Genomic DNA, 17,107 nt, shown 5'->3' with positions numbered 1-17,107 from the left:
CCCAGAAATCAGAGCACCCCACATGCAGGGGGACCAGAGCCCGCTAACCTGAGCACAGACCCCACTGTGTGAGGGGAGTCCCAGGGAGACACGGGGGTGAGCTGGAGAGCAAGCTGATGGGGACATCCCCAGAAGCAAACGCCCAGAAGTCAGCATGCAACCCCCCATCTGTCCAGCTGTGGGTTGACCGGCGGTCAGAGGGCCGGAGGCTTCCACTCTCGTCTCATCAGCAAAGCTTTCCTGGGCGCCCAGCTCTCAGGTGGGCTCCAGGCGGGTTCAGGGGAACGTGAGGGTGGGGGCCCCCGTCTGTTGCGGGAGACTCACAGTGTGAAACAGACATGGATAGTGCCACTCTGTGCCTGTCTGATGACACCACAGCGGGCCGAACGCTACTCTGGTGCACAACGGTGGATGTGTCCTCACACGTGTGACAACTAATAAAGGGAAACCTCATTTCAAATGGAGTCAGGAGGCCCGAAGGGGGTACTCCCGTGCAGCCCGTCCAGGCCAGTTCCAGGAGCCGTCAACACAGGAGGCAATGTCCATCGCGTCCCAGACAGAAATCCAGGACCCCAGCAGCTCAGCCCGTGAGAAGCCATCACCACCCTGAACTCTTACTTTTCTCCAGTGGACTTTGTGCAAAACAGCCCCTCCCAACTTCCTCCTGTTTCTCTACAAAGTAACGTTCCTCTCCTTCGACGGCTGGACTTCCCTGTGGTCCGCCGTAGCATGGCAGCATAGAATTGCAGGTCCCAAATTGCAATTCTTCGGGTAATTCCCGAAGAAATGCCTTTTGTTGGTAAGATAACTGGCTGTTTTATTTTTAAGGTTGACACGCGATTGTCAGGACCCACAGAATGTACACCAAGAGTGACCCCAAGGTCAACTACGGGCTCTGGGTGAGGACGAGTGAGTGCAGGGGCATTGGCTGTGGCGACCGGGCCCTGAGGTGGGCGCTGCCGTGGGGAGGCTGCCGCGGGCTGGGGGAGGGGTCGATGGGAAATCTCTATCTTCCTCTCAAATTTGCTGTGAACCTAAAACTGCTCTAAAAAATAAAGCGTGTATATCCATAATATATAAAGAACTCACACAACTCAACAACAAAAAATCAAACAACCCGATCAAAAAATGGGCTGGAGACAAACAGACATTTCTCCAAAGAAGATATATGGATGGCCAATAGGTACATGAAAAGATGCTCATCATCGCTGATCATCAGGGAAATGCAAATCAAAACTACACTAAGATATCGCCTTACACCCGTTAGAATGACAAAAATATCTAAAACTAATAGTAACAAATGTTGAAGAGGTTGTGGAGAAAAAGGAACCCTCATACACTGCTGGTGGGAATGCAAACTGATGCAGCCACTATGGAAAACAGTATGGAGATTCCTCAAAAAATTAAAAATAGAAATACCTTATGACCCAGCCATCCCACTACTGGGTATCTATCCAAAGAGCTTGAAGTGAGCAATTCCAAACGTCCCATGCACCCTAATGTTTATTGCAGCATTATTTACAATAGGCAAGACATGGAAGCAACCTAAGTGCCCATCAACAGATGATTAGATAAAGAAGATGTGGTACATATATACAATGGAATACTACTCAGCCATAAAAAAGAACAAAATCTTCCCATTTGCAACAACATGGATGGACCTTGAGGGAATTATGTTAAGTGAAATAAGCCAGATAGAGAAGGACAATCTCTGTATGACTCCACTCATATGAGGAATTTGAACATGTAGACAAAGAGAGCAGATTAGTGGCTACCAGGGGAAAGGGAGGGTGGGGGTGGGCATAAAGGGTGAAGGGGTGCACCTATAACACGACTGACAAACAATAATGTACAATTGAAATTTCACAAGATTGTAACCTATCATTAACTCAAGAAAAATTAAAAAATAAATAAATAAATAAAGCGTGTACGTGAAAAGAACACATTATAGCCATTGGGCAGTGGAGAGGTGGGTGAGGCAGGGGTGTCACGGGTGAGGCTTCTCTCCGGGTGACAGGGGAGTTGGCGAGGGGGCGGGCAGACCACACGGTTCAGAGGCCCTGGGAGAGAGTCTAGAAAGAACCCTAGCCTCATCCTGAGCGGGAGTGGGGTGGCCTGCTTACCTTCTGGCCCTGCATGTTCCAGGTGGCCACGTAGAGGGCCATGTTCCGGTCCGGGAAGTAGCGGGCCAGCTCGTCGGCCCCCATCAGGGCCCCGCTTGCCAGGAGGCTCCCCTCCAGGTAGCTCCTGCAGAGAGAGGGGCGGGCTGAACTCGGGGGTGGAGCGGATGGGTCCAGGGAGGGGACCGTGGCAGGGACACACCTCCGAGGGCACAGCTGCCGGCCTCAGCCTGCCCCCAGCAACAAGTCTCTTAAAGACCCTGTCGGTCCTCATGGAGCACAGCACTGTGGGCCACCTGCTCTCCCGGAAAACCCACCAAGATCACAGTTCTAGAAATGACAGGACACATTCGACTTTCCTCAATCACCTCCTGAGAAGGGACGCGAAGGTGACATTTTGGGCTTGGTGGAGCCTCTTAGGGGCAAGCCCCTGGCAGGGCTGTGGAGGTCAAGGTGGGCTTCCTGACTACTAGTCGACTTGGGGGAGGACACGTGGTCCTTCTCAGGCGGGGCCTTGGCCTTCCTCTTGCAGTCCAGGATTGGGAGGTCGTAAGAGCAGCACAGCATACACCCATCTCCATGGCACCCCACGGTTTCCGTCCATTTTATGATTTTAATAGAGTAACGCATGCAAATAGTTAAAAATGTCAAACAGTGTTGCAAAGGCCCTAACAGAAGACAATAGAGCCCCTGCCCGCCCAGAGGGTCCCCCTCAACACTGGTTTCCTCTGCCACAGGGGTCAGCAAACTCTTCTGTAAGGAGCCAGATAGTATTTCAGCTTTTTGGGCCATCGCTCTGTCTCAGCCACTCAACTCCGCTGAGAGCAGCTGCTGCCGATTGGGAAGGACAGGGCTCGGCTGCGCGCCGACCAAGCTTTCTCTACAGACGCCGGAATCGGGATCGGAGTCTCGCGCAGTTTTCACATACGATGAGACGTTAGCACTGCTTTGATTTTTTTTTAAAGATTGGCACCTGAGCTAACAACTGTTGCCAATCTTTTTTTTTCTCCCCAAATCCCCCCAGTATATAGTTGTATACTTTTTAGTTGTGGGTCCTTCTAGTTGTGTTATGTGGGATGCCGCCTCAGCGTGGCTTGATGAGCGGTGCCATGTCCACGCCCAGGATCCAAACCAGCCAAACCCTGGGCCACCAAAGTGGAGCACGCGAACTTAACCCCTTGGCCACGGGGCTGCCCCTGAATTGATTTTTTTCAGCCGTTTTAAACCAAAAAAACCTGTTCTTAGCTGACGCACCCCGTCCCACCAGACCCTCCCTCAAGAAGACATCTGTGAGCTGTGTCTCGGCAGGTGGCCCGTGCGCTGCTGTCGCGGTGGCAGCCCCCCTCCCCAAAGCCCCACCCCCCTCGGCCTCCCCCGATGGCGCCTGCCTCCGCTGGTGCTCAGGGCGCCAGCTGGGGAGGTGGCACTGTGTGTGCTCTCCGTGACTGTCCCTCTGCTGCTTGCACTGTGCTCGGCTCCGCTGTCTCCAGCTGCACTGTCCACAGTCCTCCTGCGTCCGGGAGCCCTCCTTCCAGACCCTTCTTCCAACCCAGCTCGAGGTCAGGACCCAGACAGCGGCCACACCCTGTGTTTGGCTGCTTTGTCTCTTAGGTCTTAGTCCTATGACGGGCCTGTTTCTCCCATGCCATCCATCTGCTGGGGACACTGGCCATCAGTCCTGTCAAGTCCCACAGTGCGGACTCCACCGTCTCCTGGGTGGTCACAATGTCCGGAGGCTGATTAGATTCCGCTGCCATTTCCAGGCGGATCTGCCCCGACAAGCTCCGTGTGTCGTGTTCCTCCCCAGTGACATCAAGATGGGCTGGTGGGCTCAGACGGCATCAGCCTGATCAGTCCCCTAGCACGGCCCTCCTCTCAGCCATCGCCTGAGCAGCCGCGTGGGAACGCAGCTGCCACGAGGAATCGCAAACAGCTGCTCTTCACAGGATGCGCTTTCTGGTTTCACGGACGCAGCAGGTTCTTCCAAGGCTCCTCCCTGCTTCCACGGAGGCCGAGCGGGTTCTGGGATGTGACGAGGCCCGGCGACGGGGGCTGTGGTGTGGGGCGATGGGGTCAGCTGGCTGCTGAGAGGGTGGGCTTGGGGCAGCGCAGGTGGAGGGCTCTCCCCTGGGGCTAGACAACCTGGTGTGACCGAGCAATTCGGGCCTCTGCCCCAGGGTCACTCCCACCGTTGTCGGGGGGCATCTCTCCACGAACGCACCCCTCCAAGCTGTCTGGCACATCAGTTACCTCCTGCCTTCGCCTTCCGGAGAAAGGGGAACCTGTCACCTGCAGACGTCAGGGTTCTCGCTCCGTCACTGTGGGCTTACGCTGATTTCACTCCAGGACTGCTGGCTGGAGTTCTCGGGGGGAATGCTCGGAGTCAACGTGACATCAGGTAACAGAAACCCGGAGTATTTTTCAAACTTCTTATGCTTTTCATTCCAATTTGCTAAGGAAATCTTATTCCTTAGTCTTGCAAAGAGGAACCAATATTCGAGGGTCAACTTAGGAGCATGGCTCCACAGGTGACAGACAGAAAGCCAGAATCCAGTTCTTAGTAACCTGCATGAGAAATTCTTAAACGCTCGCCAAGCTTCGTAGGACGTGAACTAAATCAGGGCGGGAGGGAGGAACCTCCTGGAGCTCGCCCCGCCCTGCTGAGAATCCTAACAGGCCCATCGTGCTCAAACACCCGCAGGCAGCTCGGCCGAGTTCCTGCCTCCCAGTGTCTGGGAAGCAAAGCCCATGTGCCCCTCGCATCTCCCAAAGCACCCGCCCCTCCCAGGCCAGGGCCCTCGGCCTTGATGGAGCCACATCCGGCCCGTCTGCATACAGCCCACGAGCAAGGAGTCGTTTTTACACTTTTAAATGGCTGGGAAAAAACAGTATTTCATGACACAGGAAAATACAGACTTCAAATTTCAGTGTCCCTAAATAAAGTGTTATTGACACACAGCCACGGCCGTTGGTGTATGTGTGGTCTGTGGCTGCTTTTTTTTTCTTTTTGAGACCATATGGCTCACGAAATGGAAATATTTACTACCCAGTCCTTTACAGAGTAAGTGTGCCCACCCCCTGTTCTCAAACACTAGGAGGGTCTGGAACGGAGACTTCAGGCAGAACTGGGGGTGGGAAGCCCACCAGCCCAGCGCTGGCTTCTCGTCTGAAAATAATGAACGGGGGATCCGATTCGGAGATGTGCTTCTCACTCTATATAGTAGGCAAGTCCACAGAAACTGCGCTTAATTTAAACAGTGTAATAATACTTCAAATGCATTCAGAGATCCCGCCCTTCCCAAGAAACTCACAATGAATTATTTTAACAAAGGAACCATTCTGTCCTATAAACAACCCCCCTGCCCCCTGCCTCTGATGGAGGGAGCAGGAGGGAGTGTGGGGGGCGGGGCCCTCCCTGCAGTGTTGGGGGGACCACCTGTCTGGCTTCCACTGCTGGGCTCACCTGGGCCGAGGGAGGGAAGGGCCACCTTCCGTCCGCCTCCTCACCCCAGAACCTGCGAATGTGACCTTATTTGGAAAGGGGGTCTTTGCAGATGGAATAGTTAAGGATCTCGAGATGAGATCCTGCTGGGTGGGCCCCACGTCCAGTGACTCGTGTCCTTCTAAGAAGAAGAAAGGACACACACACACAGGAGAAGGAGTATGGAGACAGAGGAGAGACTGGAGGGAGGCGCCACAGGCTGAGGAGCCTGGAGCCACCAGAAGCTGGGAGAGGCAGGAAGGATCTCACCCTCAGCCTCCGACGGGGGCCCCACTCTGCCTGCAGCTGGATTTGAGACTCTGGCCTCCAGAACAGTAAGAGAGTAAATTTCTGTCCTTTTAAGCTGCCCAGTGCATGGTAAGTGGTCACAGCAGCCCCAGGACACTGACACAGTGACCATCTCACATTTGCCCTCCCCCAGCGCCACGTCTGCGGGGTTGGAGCTGGCCTCGGCCTGATCGGAGGGGTGGCAGACAGGGGCAGCAACGAGAGTAGAGGCTGGTGACAGAAGGGGGGCCAGGGCTCCAGCCAGGGCCTTGGATGCCACATCAGGAAGTGGGCGGTGTGGGCCCAACTCAGGGCCTCGGCCCTATGTGTCGAAAAACAGACCCAGCCCTGGTGGGGAGTGGAGGTCTGGCCAGCACGGCAGGGGCAGGGTGGGGAGAAGCAGGAGGCACGGGAGCTGTCCTCTCAGCCGGGCCCGGATGGACAGGACTGTGGGAGGGAAGGAGAGGAGGGCGGAGGAACACTTTCCGACTTACAGCCTGGGCACACACAGGGGCCCGGGACCGAGCTCTGGGGAGAAGGCCAGGCCTGGAGAAGAGGTCACGGCTTTGAACGCGCTGGGACCCCAGTCTGGCAGATTCACGGCTCTGGCCTGGGCAGGGAGGGGCATGTGTTCGGGAGTCGTGAGCAGAGGACTGACATCAGGGGCAGCACTCGGCTTCTTTTCAAGCCATAAAAAAATCAATGTGGATTAATTATTAAAGCCTCATAAAGCCCGGAAACCAGGCATTGGCGCAACGCGAGCCCCCCTTGTCCAGGGGGTTGTGGGGGCCAAGAGCAAGGCCGATCGATGGGGCACTCAGCAAACTGAGTCCCAGAAGGCACGAGAAGTCACGGGACACTCCTGGAAGCAAAGTGCAGCAGATCAGGCCCTGCCCGGTGTCCCCCTCCCACCAGTGCGTGGACCCCAGGGACCCTCCCCTCAGTGTGGCTCACCGTAGTCACCGAGAGCCTGCGCCCTCAGTCGAGCAATTTCACTTCTAGCTATCCGTCCTGGAAAGGTGCCCGGCGTGCACATGCACGGAGCACGGCACGGCTGCTCGCTGCTGCACTCCAGCCGCCGCCCACTGAGGTCCCCCTGATACTCGTCCTTCGCAAAGAGGTTAAGTAACAGCCTGGCTCAATAGCGCATCTTAGAATCCTGCAGCCCGACAGACCACAGGGCAGACACCGACAAAGAAGGCTGTCCAAGATGCAGCAAGAAAGAGGAAGGAAGAGCGTGCCCCAGCACAGTGTGTAGCTATCAGGGATCAGAACCACCTACATCACAGGCACCGGGCCAGGCACAGTGCTGAGATGTGAAGGAAAGTTCTGGAAGGAGCTGGGGGATGGGGCTAGTGAGGGAAGACCTGCTCTAGTCTCCACGCTCATGCACCTCACAGGGCTTTAGGAGAACACCTTCGCGTGCCTCGTGCGCAGCTTGCTTTACGACGCTGAAACAGAGGCCCGGGTGGCACCCACCCCGGGTGCCCTACCTGCTCCGGACGTCCTTGGTGCGGATGGGCGCCAGGAGGCTGAAGGAGGATTTGGCCGAGCGAAGGGAACAGTTGTCGCAGGCCAGGGGGCTCGGGGGCCGGCCGGGGCCCAGGCTGCTGTGGGCCCGGAACAGCCTGGTCTGCAGGCGGAGCTTGTAGTCGGCGTGGTCCTCGTCCACCTTGTTCGCTGTCCGCAGGGAGTGGGAGACCACGGTCTGCTCCATGGCGGGCACTGGCCGTGGGGGAAGCACGCCGGCCAGCCTGGGGGTGCTCCCGGCTGCGGCGCCGTCCCGGTGCAGGAGGTCCAGGGAAGTGCTGATCATTCCAGAAAGACAGTTACCCCACAGGGAGGGGCTACTGCCTGGGGGCCTGCGGGACGTGGGGATTTCCTGCAAGGAGGTGCTCAGGCAGGGCGGGGGGCCACTGGGGGCGGGGGGACCAGGGGCCTCGTCCTGCGAGGAGCCCCTGGAGGGGCTGGCCCCATTCCGGGAGGCTAGGTCCTCTTGGCTGGTTCGGAAACGCCGCCTCCTCCAGCCCTTCTCATCCAGGGACAGCGCTCGCTCCAGCCTGGGCCTCGTCGGTGGCTTTGGGGTAAAGGGATTTGCCTTAGCTTGCGGGTCCTCATTGCTGACTTTTGCTGGAATGTTCAGAGGGAGCACTGGACTCTTCTCTGGGCCCTGACAGCTGTCGGTGGGCAGGGACTCTGGGCAGGGGGTGAGGTCTTTGTCTGTGCCTGGAAGCTGCCCCTTGAGCATTTTGCCTTCAGGGTGCAGATGCCCATGGGCGGTGGGCTGCTCGGGTGCTGCCTCTGAGTGCCCCAGGCACGCTGGCTTGGATGGCATAATCCAGGGCCCAGCCCTCATGGACGATGGCAGCCTCGCCAACCCAGTGGACGGCTCCTCTCTGGGCTGGCGGCAACGCCCAGTATCAGGGATGCGTGGTCAGAGGTCGCAGGGCAGGGCACGGGGGAGAGAACCAGCAGCAGCTCCCCTTCAGGCCTGGGGTGGTCCAGTAGGGGGAGGGCCAGTTGCTGCATGGCTGGAGGCTGTGAAGTCCTGCGGTCCCCCACAGGTGCCTAAAGGAAAACCGTGCTGTTAGCCTTCCGTGATCGTGGCCCTGTGGCCAATTTAACGTTCCTAGTGGACAGCTATGGTGCAGGGCGGCAGAGTGGACAGGCCAGGAGCAGTCCAGCAAAAACAAGTGTTTAGACATTTTGGCCTGCTGCTTCCTCCTGGGAGGTGGGTGAAAGGTAGAACGTCTTAAGATGGGAAGCCACCATGCTGATGGGGGCCTGCCCCTCACGTGGGGTGCTCAGAGCATGACCAAGTGAGAATTTCACCCCCAGGGCCAAGGCCAGTGGAGGCCAGTTCACAGGTGGACCATAGATGGGGTCCTGCCTGCCTCTCCCTCCGCCGACGGGCAGCCCTTGGCTCACCGGCGGGCCCACCGCCATCGCCACCCGCAGACCCCGCCCCGCGAGCGGGCGACCCTGAGCAGCTCTGCGGCCCCGGCTGCCAAGGCCCCCACTCAAGACCTGGGGGTCCAGCACGGCCGGCCGCGGTCTCCCGAGGGCAACGACCGTCGCGCAGCCGCGGGGGGTGCGGGGGGAGCGAGACCTGCGCCCCGGGGTCACCCCGCGCCGGACCCGCTCACGACCCTCGCGCCCCGAAGCCGCCGGTCTCCGCGCTCCGGGGTCACCCCGCGCCGGACCCCGCCCAGGATCCCCGAACCCGCGCCGGGGCCCCCGCGCTCTGAACTCGCCTGGCCCCGCACCCCGGGGTCACTCCGCGCCGCCCCCCGCGCCCCCGCCCAGGGGTCCCCCGCGCCCAGAACCCCCGCGCCCGCACCTCTCGGCGCCGCCCGCTCCCGGCCCGCGGGCCTCGGCGGCGGCTCCCCGGCAACCGGCGGGCAGGGCGGCCCGGACGCGGCGCCCGCAGCGGCCCCTGGCGGCCGGAGGACCCGGCCGGGCAACGCGGGCACGGAGGGCGCCGTCCGGGGGCGCCAGGTGGCCCTCGTGCCGGGGACCCAGCTGCAGCGTCCTTCCCTGTGGAAGGACCCAGGGCCGCCCCCCGCCCCGCCCCGCCCCTGCAGCCCCAGGTGTGCGGCCCGCCCGGTCGATTCGCCTCTGGCCCCTTCCGGTCAATGGCATCCTCAGACACCAGTCCGTCCCCCTCCCCCCTCCCACATATTAGTTGCTGCCGAGTTCCCCAGGGAGCAGGTATCCTGTGACCGCATTGCTTATCGCTGTCAGGGTGGGTTTTCACCGGGACCCCACCCGCCGCCGGCACAGGAGGAGCCGCTCCTTCCCGAGAGCCCACAGCCAGTTTGGCAGACCCTGGGGAAGCTACACAAGTGGCCGGGGGGGCGTCAGGTGTCAGGTCACACAAGCTAGGCCAGGTAGGCCAGAGACAGACAAACGCCAGAAGGTCCCACTCCTGTGTGGAGGATGAGCCCACAGGTGGGGGGGGGGGTGGCAAAAGGGGGAAAGGGCACGGGTGGGGTGACACGGAAAGCAGACTGCTGGTGGTGAGCGAGACGCACTCTACACAGACTGACAGCTGATGTGCACCTGAAATCAGCGTCACAGGCCACTGTGACCTCAATAATTAAAAGAAAAAAGAATGCATGACCACCCCGTACCCTTTCTTCCCCGCAGGTGAGAGGCTGGAGAGACGGCAGCATCAGGAGGCAGCACGCTGGCTGGAGACGGGTTAGCTACAGGAGCATCGGGCAAGTAAAATACACAACGCTGAAGAACAAAGTGCAGGTGAGGTGGGGCTCCTGAGGGTGCCTGGCCGGGGCCACACTCGCTTCCAGGAAACACAAGGGACAACAGGAGAAAGTGCTTGAGAGCGCAAAATATTTTATTTAACAATTTGCAGTTAGGAAAAAATAGCAGCTCCCGCCTCAGAGGAAGCTTCTTGGATCAAAAGTGGCTGGCAGTTGACAGAGAACAAAGGGCAGGGCTGGACCGGAGGAAGCCGAGGGCGGTGGGAGGGTTTCGGGTCCAAGGAAGCACACAGAGCTGACCACGGGGCACAGGAGACTGCCCGTCAGCAAGGCTGGCCTTTCTCAAAGTGACAGGAACAAATGGATCCGGTCACCAAGTCTGTGAAACATTTTGGAAAACGTCTGTGGGTCTTTCTTAGGTGATCAGGTGAACCAGGAAAATGGGAAGGACCTGGGCTAACCCCACATTTACACGATCCCTACACTTAGATTTAAAGGGCCAGGCAGACTATGCACCCCCAGCAGAACCTACAGAAATGTTTCCTAATGATTTTAATAAACATTGAAATCTTTTCTTCGGTCTCTTTAGACTTAACAAGAATGTGCACGGTTTTAAGAACAGTCGAGGAAGCCTTAAAGCTTGGAGTCCGGAAGGGGAGGTCTCCCTCCGCGGTTTCGTACGGCTGAGTCAACGAATGAGCTACTGACGATCCCACTGCGGAAACAACTCACGGGCAGAGATATCACAGTCCAGAGCTTCTGTCAAGGAATTATTTTAAGCCACTTTCTTCAAGATGTTACCAGCTCCTTAAATGATGTCAACCAGGTGAGAGAAAGCAAGTCAACTGGATTGCCCTAGGAAAACCTCTCATGGCAAAGTACAGTATTGGCCACTTTAGAAAGAGCGTGGCAACCCATACAGTGTCCTGGACAACGCGGCCAACCAGGCCGTGCGCACAGTAAAAGCATCCGAATCAAATGAGTCACAGCCCCAGGTGAACACTGGCGAGGACTCTGGATCAGTCACACTCAGAACACGAGCTCTGTCGCAGCCCTTTCCCAGCAGTGGAGCCGTCCCTCACGGATGTGCAAAGCCAGTCCCTTTGGTGGCATGAAACTCCTCATGGTCCTAATCAGGCCACAGACAATTCAGTGAAGCTGGAAACGTCATTGCTACAGGAGAGAAATGCACTTCAGCACCCAGGGCCTCTCTCGGAACCTAAGGGATTGGTGCTAAATTAACTCCATGTGTCCTCTAAGATGCTGAAGAACCTACGACCCGCCAGCCGTTCTCCTGGTTCAGACACGGCGGGAGCAGGGGGCTGACTGCCTTTGGCTGGATGGCAGGTGCTCATGCCTCTCTCTCCTGAGTCAAAGGTCACTCTTGCCTTCCAGCATCCTAAGGAACCAGGGGACCAGTGATTCACTGCGAGGTTCTGAGAGACACCCTGGGTACTGAAGAGCAAGGTTCCTCCTGCGGCAGAGACGCTTCCCATTTCACCCAGTGTGACATTCTCAGATGACTAAGAGCGCTGGGTCAGCAGTGAGGCTGTCAGGTAAAGGACTGCCTCTCTTCATCAGCATCTTACAGGACCTGTGGAACTAACTATGGCGGTACTTTCTAAAGACAGGAGCTGAGGAGGGCGACGCCAAGGAGAGCCACTTTGAGTCACCGCAGTGTCTGTCCGGGAACAGGCGGAGGTCGCAGGCAGTCAGCCCGAGTTCTTGGTGGAGGATAATTTCAGGGTTCAAATGCTACTCCAGAACAGGGACTATTCTAGCTCAGTGCTGGGTGTTTCCTCTGGCCAATCCTCCCCGTCCTGGAGCTTCCCAAGGTGGCGGGGGCCTAGAACGACATGAGGAGACAGCACTGACTTGCGCACGCCCGCCCCCAGGTGGGCAAGACGTGACGGGGGGTCTAGGGAATAGGTCAGAACAGACCGCTGATCTCAGCAACCAGGCAGGGTTTGCTTGTTGTGTTTGTGCAAGCCCATGACAAGTGGCCAAGTCAGGATCACATCTTGGCGCTCCCTGGAAAGGCGTCTGCAGTGTTGTCAGGGTGGTGAGATGTGAGGCCAACCCACGGTGGAGTGTCTCAGGACTCCAGGGAGGACACAGGGAAGCAGCGCCCAGGGAGGCAGTGGACAGAACACTGGCCCTCACTCTCGTTCCCCCGCAAATCCCAACTGACATGGAAGTCGGGGGACTGCTGTCAGGGCTGGAACTACAGGTACAGGAACGGGGGGAAGAAGACAGCAACCAATCTTGAGGCAGGAAGGCAGGTGGCTGGCCAGGTGCTAACTTGGGGCGCACCAGTCCTTGGGGGGGGGGGGGGCTGAGAAACAGCCTCAGCTGCAGCAGCCGGGAAGCAGAGGGCAGCGGGGGGACGAGGGCAGGGCGCGGCAGAGGAGGTGGGCGCAGCAGGCAGCGAGGGCGAGGCTGCGTCAGGACGGCCCGGGCGCAGGGGAGGCATCACATCCTGAGTGCCGACCCCATAGACCTCTACCCCACTTGGCTCCCCCACCACGGGCAGCCAGTCTCTGCCCAACAGGCAAGAGCCTGGGAGGGAGAAGAGAGAAGGCAGAGAGAAAGAAATAAAAGGAGACATTCCACAACATTCCCTGACTGAAGACTGAAGGACATGAGCTCCCAGGTGAAGGGCAGCCGAGGCCACACGGTGGAGGGAGTTAGACCCACACCAAGGCGTGTCAGCAGGAAACCGCAGGACCCTGCGGGGAGCATCTCCACTAAGGGCAGTGGCGGAGACGGGAGAAGGGGTCAGCAGGCGTGTGAGGGTCACGGGCTGGGGGAAAGGCCTTCTTCCGCTTCCCGCCCTCCAAGGAGACAGCGAGGACACTTACTTGTGCAAACTGAGCAGGGTTGTAGAAGGGCACTGCTCCTCCGGAGGGACCCCCAACACGGGGGGCATCACCGGGAGCCTGAGAAGCACAGAGAGTCCATCTTAACAACACAACATCACACAGCAGTTTGTTTCATTTGCAGATAGAGACACTAATTCTGGGTAAGGTTTTATAATACTTTTAAATAAGCCACAGAAGCAGGTCGAAGATACTTCTTGCAACACTGGATTTAATTATTTAATGGGTCACAGAAAAATGACAGAAATCCAAGCAACATGCAGAGTGAAACACTTTAGAAACCAGAACATGCAAAAACGAGGCGTGCCCAGTGCCAGGACGCGGCACTGCACCAGGCGTGGTGGTTAGTAGGCATTTCTGACTACTTCAGACCCAAGTGTCCAGCACAAATCCAGTGTTCAACAGGCACATATAGGCGGACGGAGCCCTTGTGCTGAGCTGGCGGGAGAAGCTCGTTCCATGACACACACACAGGATGAAGTATTCCTTTATTCCCCATCCGGACTGGCCACAAGACAGTGGCCACTGCTACACTTGGCCTGGCCCAGAATAAACTTTCTCATGGTTGCTCAGAAAAAAGCAATTCTCCCTTCCAAATGAGAGCATCCTGAGCCTGAGCTCCTGAAACACACTCACAGACATGGTGAGGCTCCGCCCAAGGCCAGGCGTTTGAAAAACCCCATTCAGAAAGAGCACAGTTACAAAGGTCACCCGTTCATTACGAGCATTTTGGGGTCACTTCAGTTGTCCGTGTACCCAGCTATCTAACAACACCCTGTAGGGATGTGTAAAGAAAGGAACACTGCATCCTTCGTCGTGGGATGGCTGGGTGAGACAGTGGGTGATGTTAGTGACACATGCACAATGACAACCAGTGCAGCGAGCTTAAAGGAAAAACAAAGGTGACCCAGTTCAACTCTAGGCTCAGTGAGAACTGCCAGCCACAGGTACCTGATTAAAATGCTGGCTGACTTCACGCGATAATGAGCTCATTGAGCTACAGCGCGAAAGCTACAAAACAGCAAGAACACACACAAGATACAGACAAGTAAAAAATCGACATGCGCGTCGCTGCTCCAAGCTGTCGGTTTAATTCCAAAGAGCTTTATGAGGCCATCAGAATCAATACAATTCAAATGGGAAAGGAGCCAGAGTTAGCTTAAAATTCCTATTTTAATGAACTGTTTTTATTAAGAAACAACCATGATTTGGGGGGCGGGGGGGGGGGGGTCTGTGCAGCCCTTGGCCTAGGCCAGCCTGCCCTCCTGACGCCTGAGAAGCCCACACTGGGATGGCCATGCCAAGGGAGCGTGACAGGAACAAGAACCCTAACTGCGTGCTCTGCTTGGAGCTCCAGACAATTTTGCTGAAACACGTGTGATTTTTTTTTTTAAGGTATACAACACTTTTCAAGTTCTAAAAAGTTTCTATACTGCCTTTTCCTACTCATTAACATTCATTTTTAAAGGAAAAGGCCACCTGGACAATAAAAACTCGCTTCCTCAGCCTAGATTTCGGGCAGACGCGCTTGTCTGGGCGCCCTTACCTCTCCGCCCTGGGAGCCGTCCAGGTGCGAGCGCGGGGGTTCAGTGCCAGGGAGTGAGGCCGCAGAACTCAGTGCCTGCCAGGAAAAGAAGAAATGCAGCAGCTGCCAAGCTCTGGCGCCTGGGAACCATCCACACAGGACAGGGCACCAGGGAGTGGGCCTGGCCAGCGGGCAGACCACTCTGCTCCACGCCTAGGTGCCCCTTCTGAGAAGTCACAGGAGGAAAACACTCTGCGTGCGCCTGCAGGGTACAGTCATCGTCTGACAGGTCCCAGCAAGAACAGCTCCTCTTTGCTGAACACCTACTGTGTGCCCCTCAATGGCCTTGGGGCCTAGTGTAACTGTTATCCCATTTCACAGTGCAAGAAACCGGGGCATACGGAAGCTAAGTGACTTCCTTAAACAGCTAACTAACGGGGAGCTGGCGCTGAAATCCAGGTCTACCCAATGTGAGAGACCAGCCTCTAGATGATTATATTGCACATGTATGTTTTAAACGTTAAAAAAAAAGTTTCCTTACTACTACGATTTCAGTAAAACAAGATTATTATATAACATCTATGTGGTTTAATTTGCAACTCCCTGGAGGATATTTTTTTTTTTTTAACTTTTTACTTTTATTTTTTTTTCTCCCCAAAACCCCCCAGTACATAGTTGTATATTCTTTGTTGTGGGTCCTTCTAGCTGTGCCATGTGGGACGCTGCCTCAGTGTGGCTTGATGAGCAGTGCCATGTCCGCACCCGGGATTCAAACCAACGAAACACTGGGCCGCCTGCAGCGGAGTGCGCAAACTTAACCACTCGGCCACAGGGCCAGCCCCTCCCTGGAGGATATTTTATAGGAAAGAGCTTTCCGACCGAAACAGAGGGTTCTGTGTACACAATGGATACCGAATCGCAGAAGGTCAGGACCGACTTTCTTGGGCGGGAGGCAAATCCTCCCCGAGCGCCATGTCCCACTGCCCCTGCTCACCTTGGGTTCCGAGGCAGGCTCTGGATCAGCCGGCCCCACTGCTGGGACCTGCCCTTCCCTGCCGGCCCCCTCTGTAGGCGGTGCTTCCTCTGCATCTGTGAAGGAGACAGTGTGGGAGCCATGGTTCTGTCCAAAACATCTCCGGGGGGTCAGTGACAGAGGTCCAAGAGGAAGAGCTTCACACTGTGCGCTCCCGGGGAAAAGGGGATGAGCCCATCAACAAGCATGATGAGCCTCAGGCTCTCTGCACACTGGCTGGGCCATTCTTCTCAAAGGGAGAGGAAGGCCAGAGGCTCTCAGAAAGAGGGCCAAAGGTTAGGAGGCCAAGGGCTAACAGCTGTGCTGCTCCTGCATCGCCTACCTGAGTTTGGGCTGAACAAGTGAGCTGGAATCGGCAGCGGGGCGAGTGGAGCAAAAAAATCTGCAGGAGCAAGAGCTGGTTCACTCCGCTGGGGCCCCCCTGGGTTTAACACGTCCACGTAGCGCGCTCTGCTGCCAGCTGGGACGGGGAGAGGAAGCAAACTCAGGTCGGCATACCGCATGACCCGGCTCCCAGCGAGCTCCACCTTCCTTGTGTCCGAACAGGTGTGAAGAGGGCGCCTCTCCACAGACCACATTTGCTTGGTCTCTGCCCTGGCGTGAGGGTTCTCATTTCACACCATGATGCTACAGTGCTGCATTTCTGATTCAGCAGACTCTGCTCTGCTCAGTAAGAATGGTCTGCTGAGGAATGTTTCAATGCTCTAAAGAGCTGGCGTCTTCCCCCATGGATTTATCTGCATTAAACCAGCATTCCCTTCTGAAGGTGACAAACTACCGTCTCATATACACACTATGGCCACTAAACTCTGGTGGATCTGTAGGACAAATACATTACCCGAACAATCTTTAATTTCTGGCTGGACTCTGTTACCTGCTTTTCTAGAGAACATGTTCACCGAGGCTCTGGGGGGCCCTCCAGGACCAGGAGGGGCAGCTTGCGGAGCCCTGGGAAGCGCAGCTGGAGGCGGGGGTGGAGGCTTCTTCTGCAGGGGAAAGGCCATTGGAAGTCTGCTCAGGGCCCAAGGCCCCCAGGGGCGCTCCACAGACTGGGGCTTCTATTGTAGGAACCTTCCTTCTAGTCATACAAATACCTAAAAGTCCAACTTACCTCCTCTTCGGGCTCATTTATATCCACCCATCGGTTCTTCTTTTCATCCCAGACAATCTGCCACAATTGTGAAAAGGAAAGAAAAAAGGCAGTGGATAAAGCTGAACAGAATTAGAGTCTGATGACTTATGATACTTTACAACTTCAGAAGACATCTACTCGGGTTTATTCTGAAGCTGAAATACACTCCGCAAACAACACCAATGGTACATCACAAAAATACCTACTGATTACTCAAGCGCCACATTTTACGACACTCACCGACTTGTTCTTGTCGTCTGGCAAATAAGCTTCTGTCCTTTTTTTTCCAGGTAGCCAACGAGAGAACCAGGATTCACTACTCTGAATAGAAAAACCATCAGAACCACCTTGAAGACATCAGGCTGAGTGAAATGAGCCCGACACAGGACAATCCTGTAGAACTCCGTTTCCATGAGGGCCGAGAGG

General features: G+C 56.5%; 2 protein-coding genes across 10 annotated transcripts in view; both read right to left on the bottom strand.

Annotated features, from left to right (window-relative positions):
* The window catches only part of INPP5E (inositol polyphosphate-5-phosphatase E), a 15,515-nt gene extending 6,226 nt beyond the window's left edge, over positions 1-9,289 (bottom strand). For all 5 annotated transcript variants that reach the window (XR_006885338.1, XM_046637855.1, XM_046639307.1 and 2 more), the window contains exons 1-3: positions 9,230-9,289; positions 7,383-8,457; positions 2,124-2,247 (exon numbers count right to left, since the gene is read on the bottom strand). Coding sequence is in view for 4 of the 5 variants with exons in the window: in XM_046637855.1 (XP_046493811.1) it covers positions 2,124-2,247; positions 7,383-8,245 (987 nt within the window). In the remaining variant the exon portion in view is untranslated. The remainder of the gene's footprint in view (positions 1-2,123; positions 2,248-7,382; positions 8,458-9,229) is intronic.
* Positions 9,290-10,228: 939 nt separating this feature from the next.
* SEC16A (SEC16 homolog A, endoplasmic reticulum export factor) overlaps positions 10,229-17,107 on the bottom strand; it is a 34,789-nt gene continuing 27,910 nt past the window's right edge. For 4 of the 5 annotated variants that reach the window (XM_046683140.1, XM_046683153.1, XM_046683146.1 and 1 more), the window contains 9 exons: positions 16,922-17,002; positions 16,661-16,717; positions 16,424-16,535; positions 15,872-16,009; positions 15,511-15,605; positions 14,538-14,612; positions 13,943-14,002; positions 12,974-13,051; positions 10,229-11,958 (listed from right to left, as the gene is read on the bottom strand). In XM_046683140.1, coding sequence (XP_046539096.1) covers positions 11,890-11,958; positions 12,974-13,051; positions 13,943-14,002; positions 14,538-14,612; positions 15,511-15,605; positions 15,872-16,009; positions 16,424-16,535; positions 16,661-16,717; positions 16,922-17,002 — 765 coding nt within the window. In that variant the 3' untranslated portion in view covers positions 10,229-11,889. The remainder of the gene's footprint in view (positions 11,959-12,973; positions 13,052-13,942; positions 14,003-14,537; positions 14,613-15,510; positions 15,606-15,871; positions 16,010-16,423; positions 16,536-16,660; positions 16,718-16,921; positions 17,003-17,107) is intronic. The other variant, XM_046683162.1, reaches the window with a different exon arrangement.

Source organism: Equus quagga, chromosome 1, assembly GCF_021613505.1.
Source record: "Equus quagga isolate Etosha38 chromosome 1, UCLA_HA_Equagga_1.0, whole genome shotgun sequence".
Taxonomy (NCBI): Eukaryota; Metazoa; Chordata; class Mammalia; order Perissodactyla; family Equidae; genus Equus; species Equus quagga.
The sequence above is the reverse complement of the archived record's forward strand: the minus strand, read 5'-3'. Positions and strand labels throughout refer to the sequence as shown.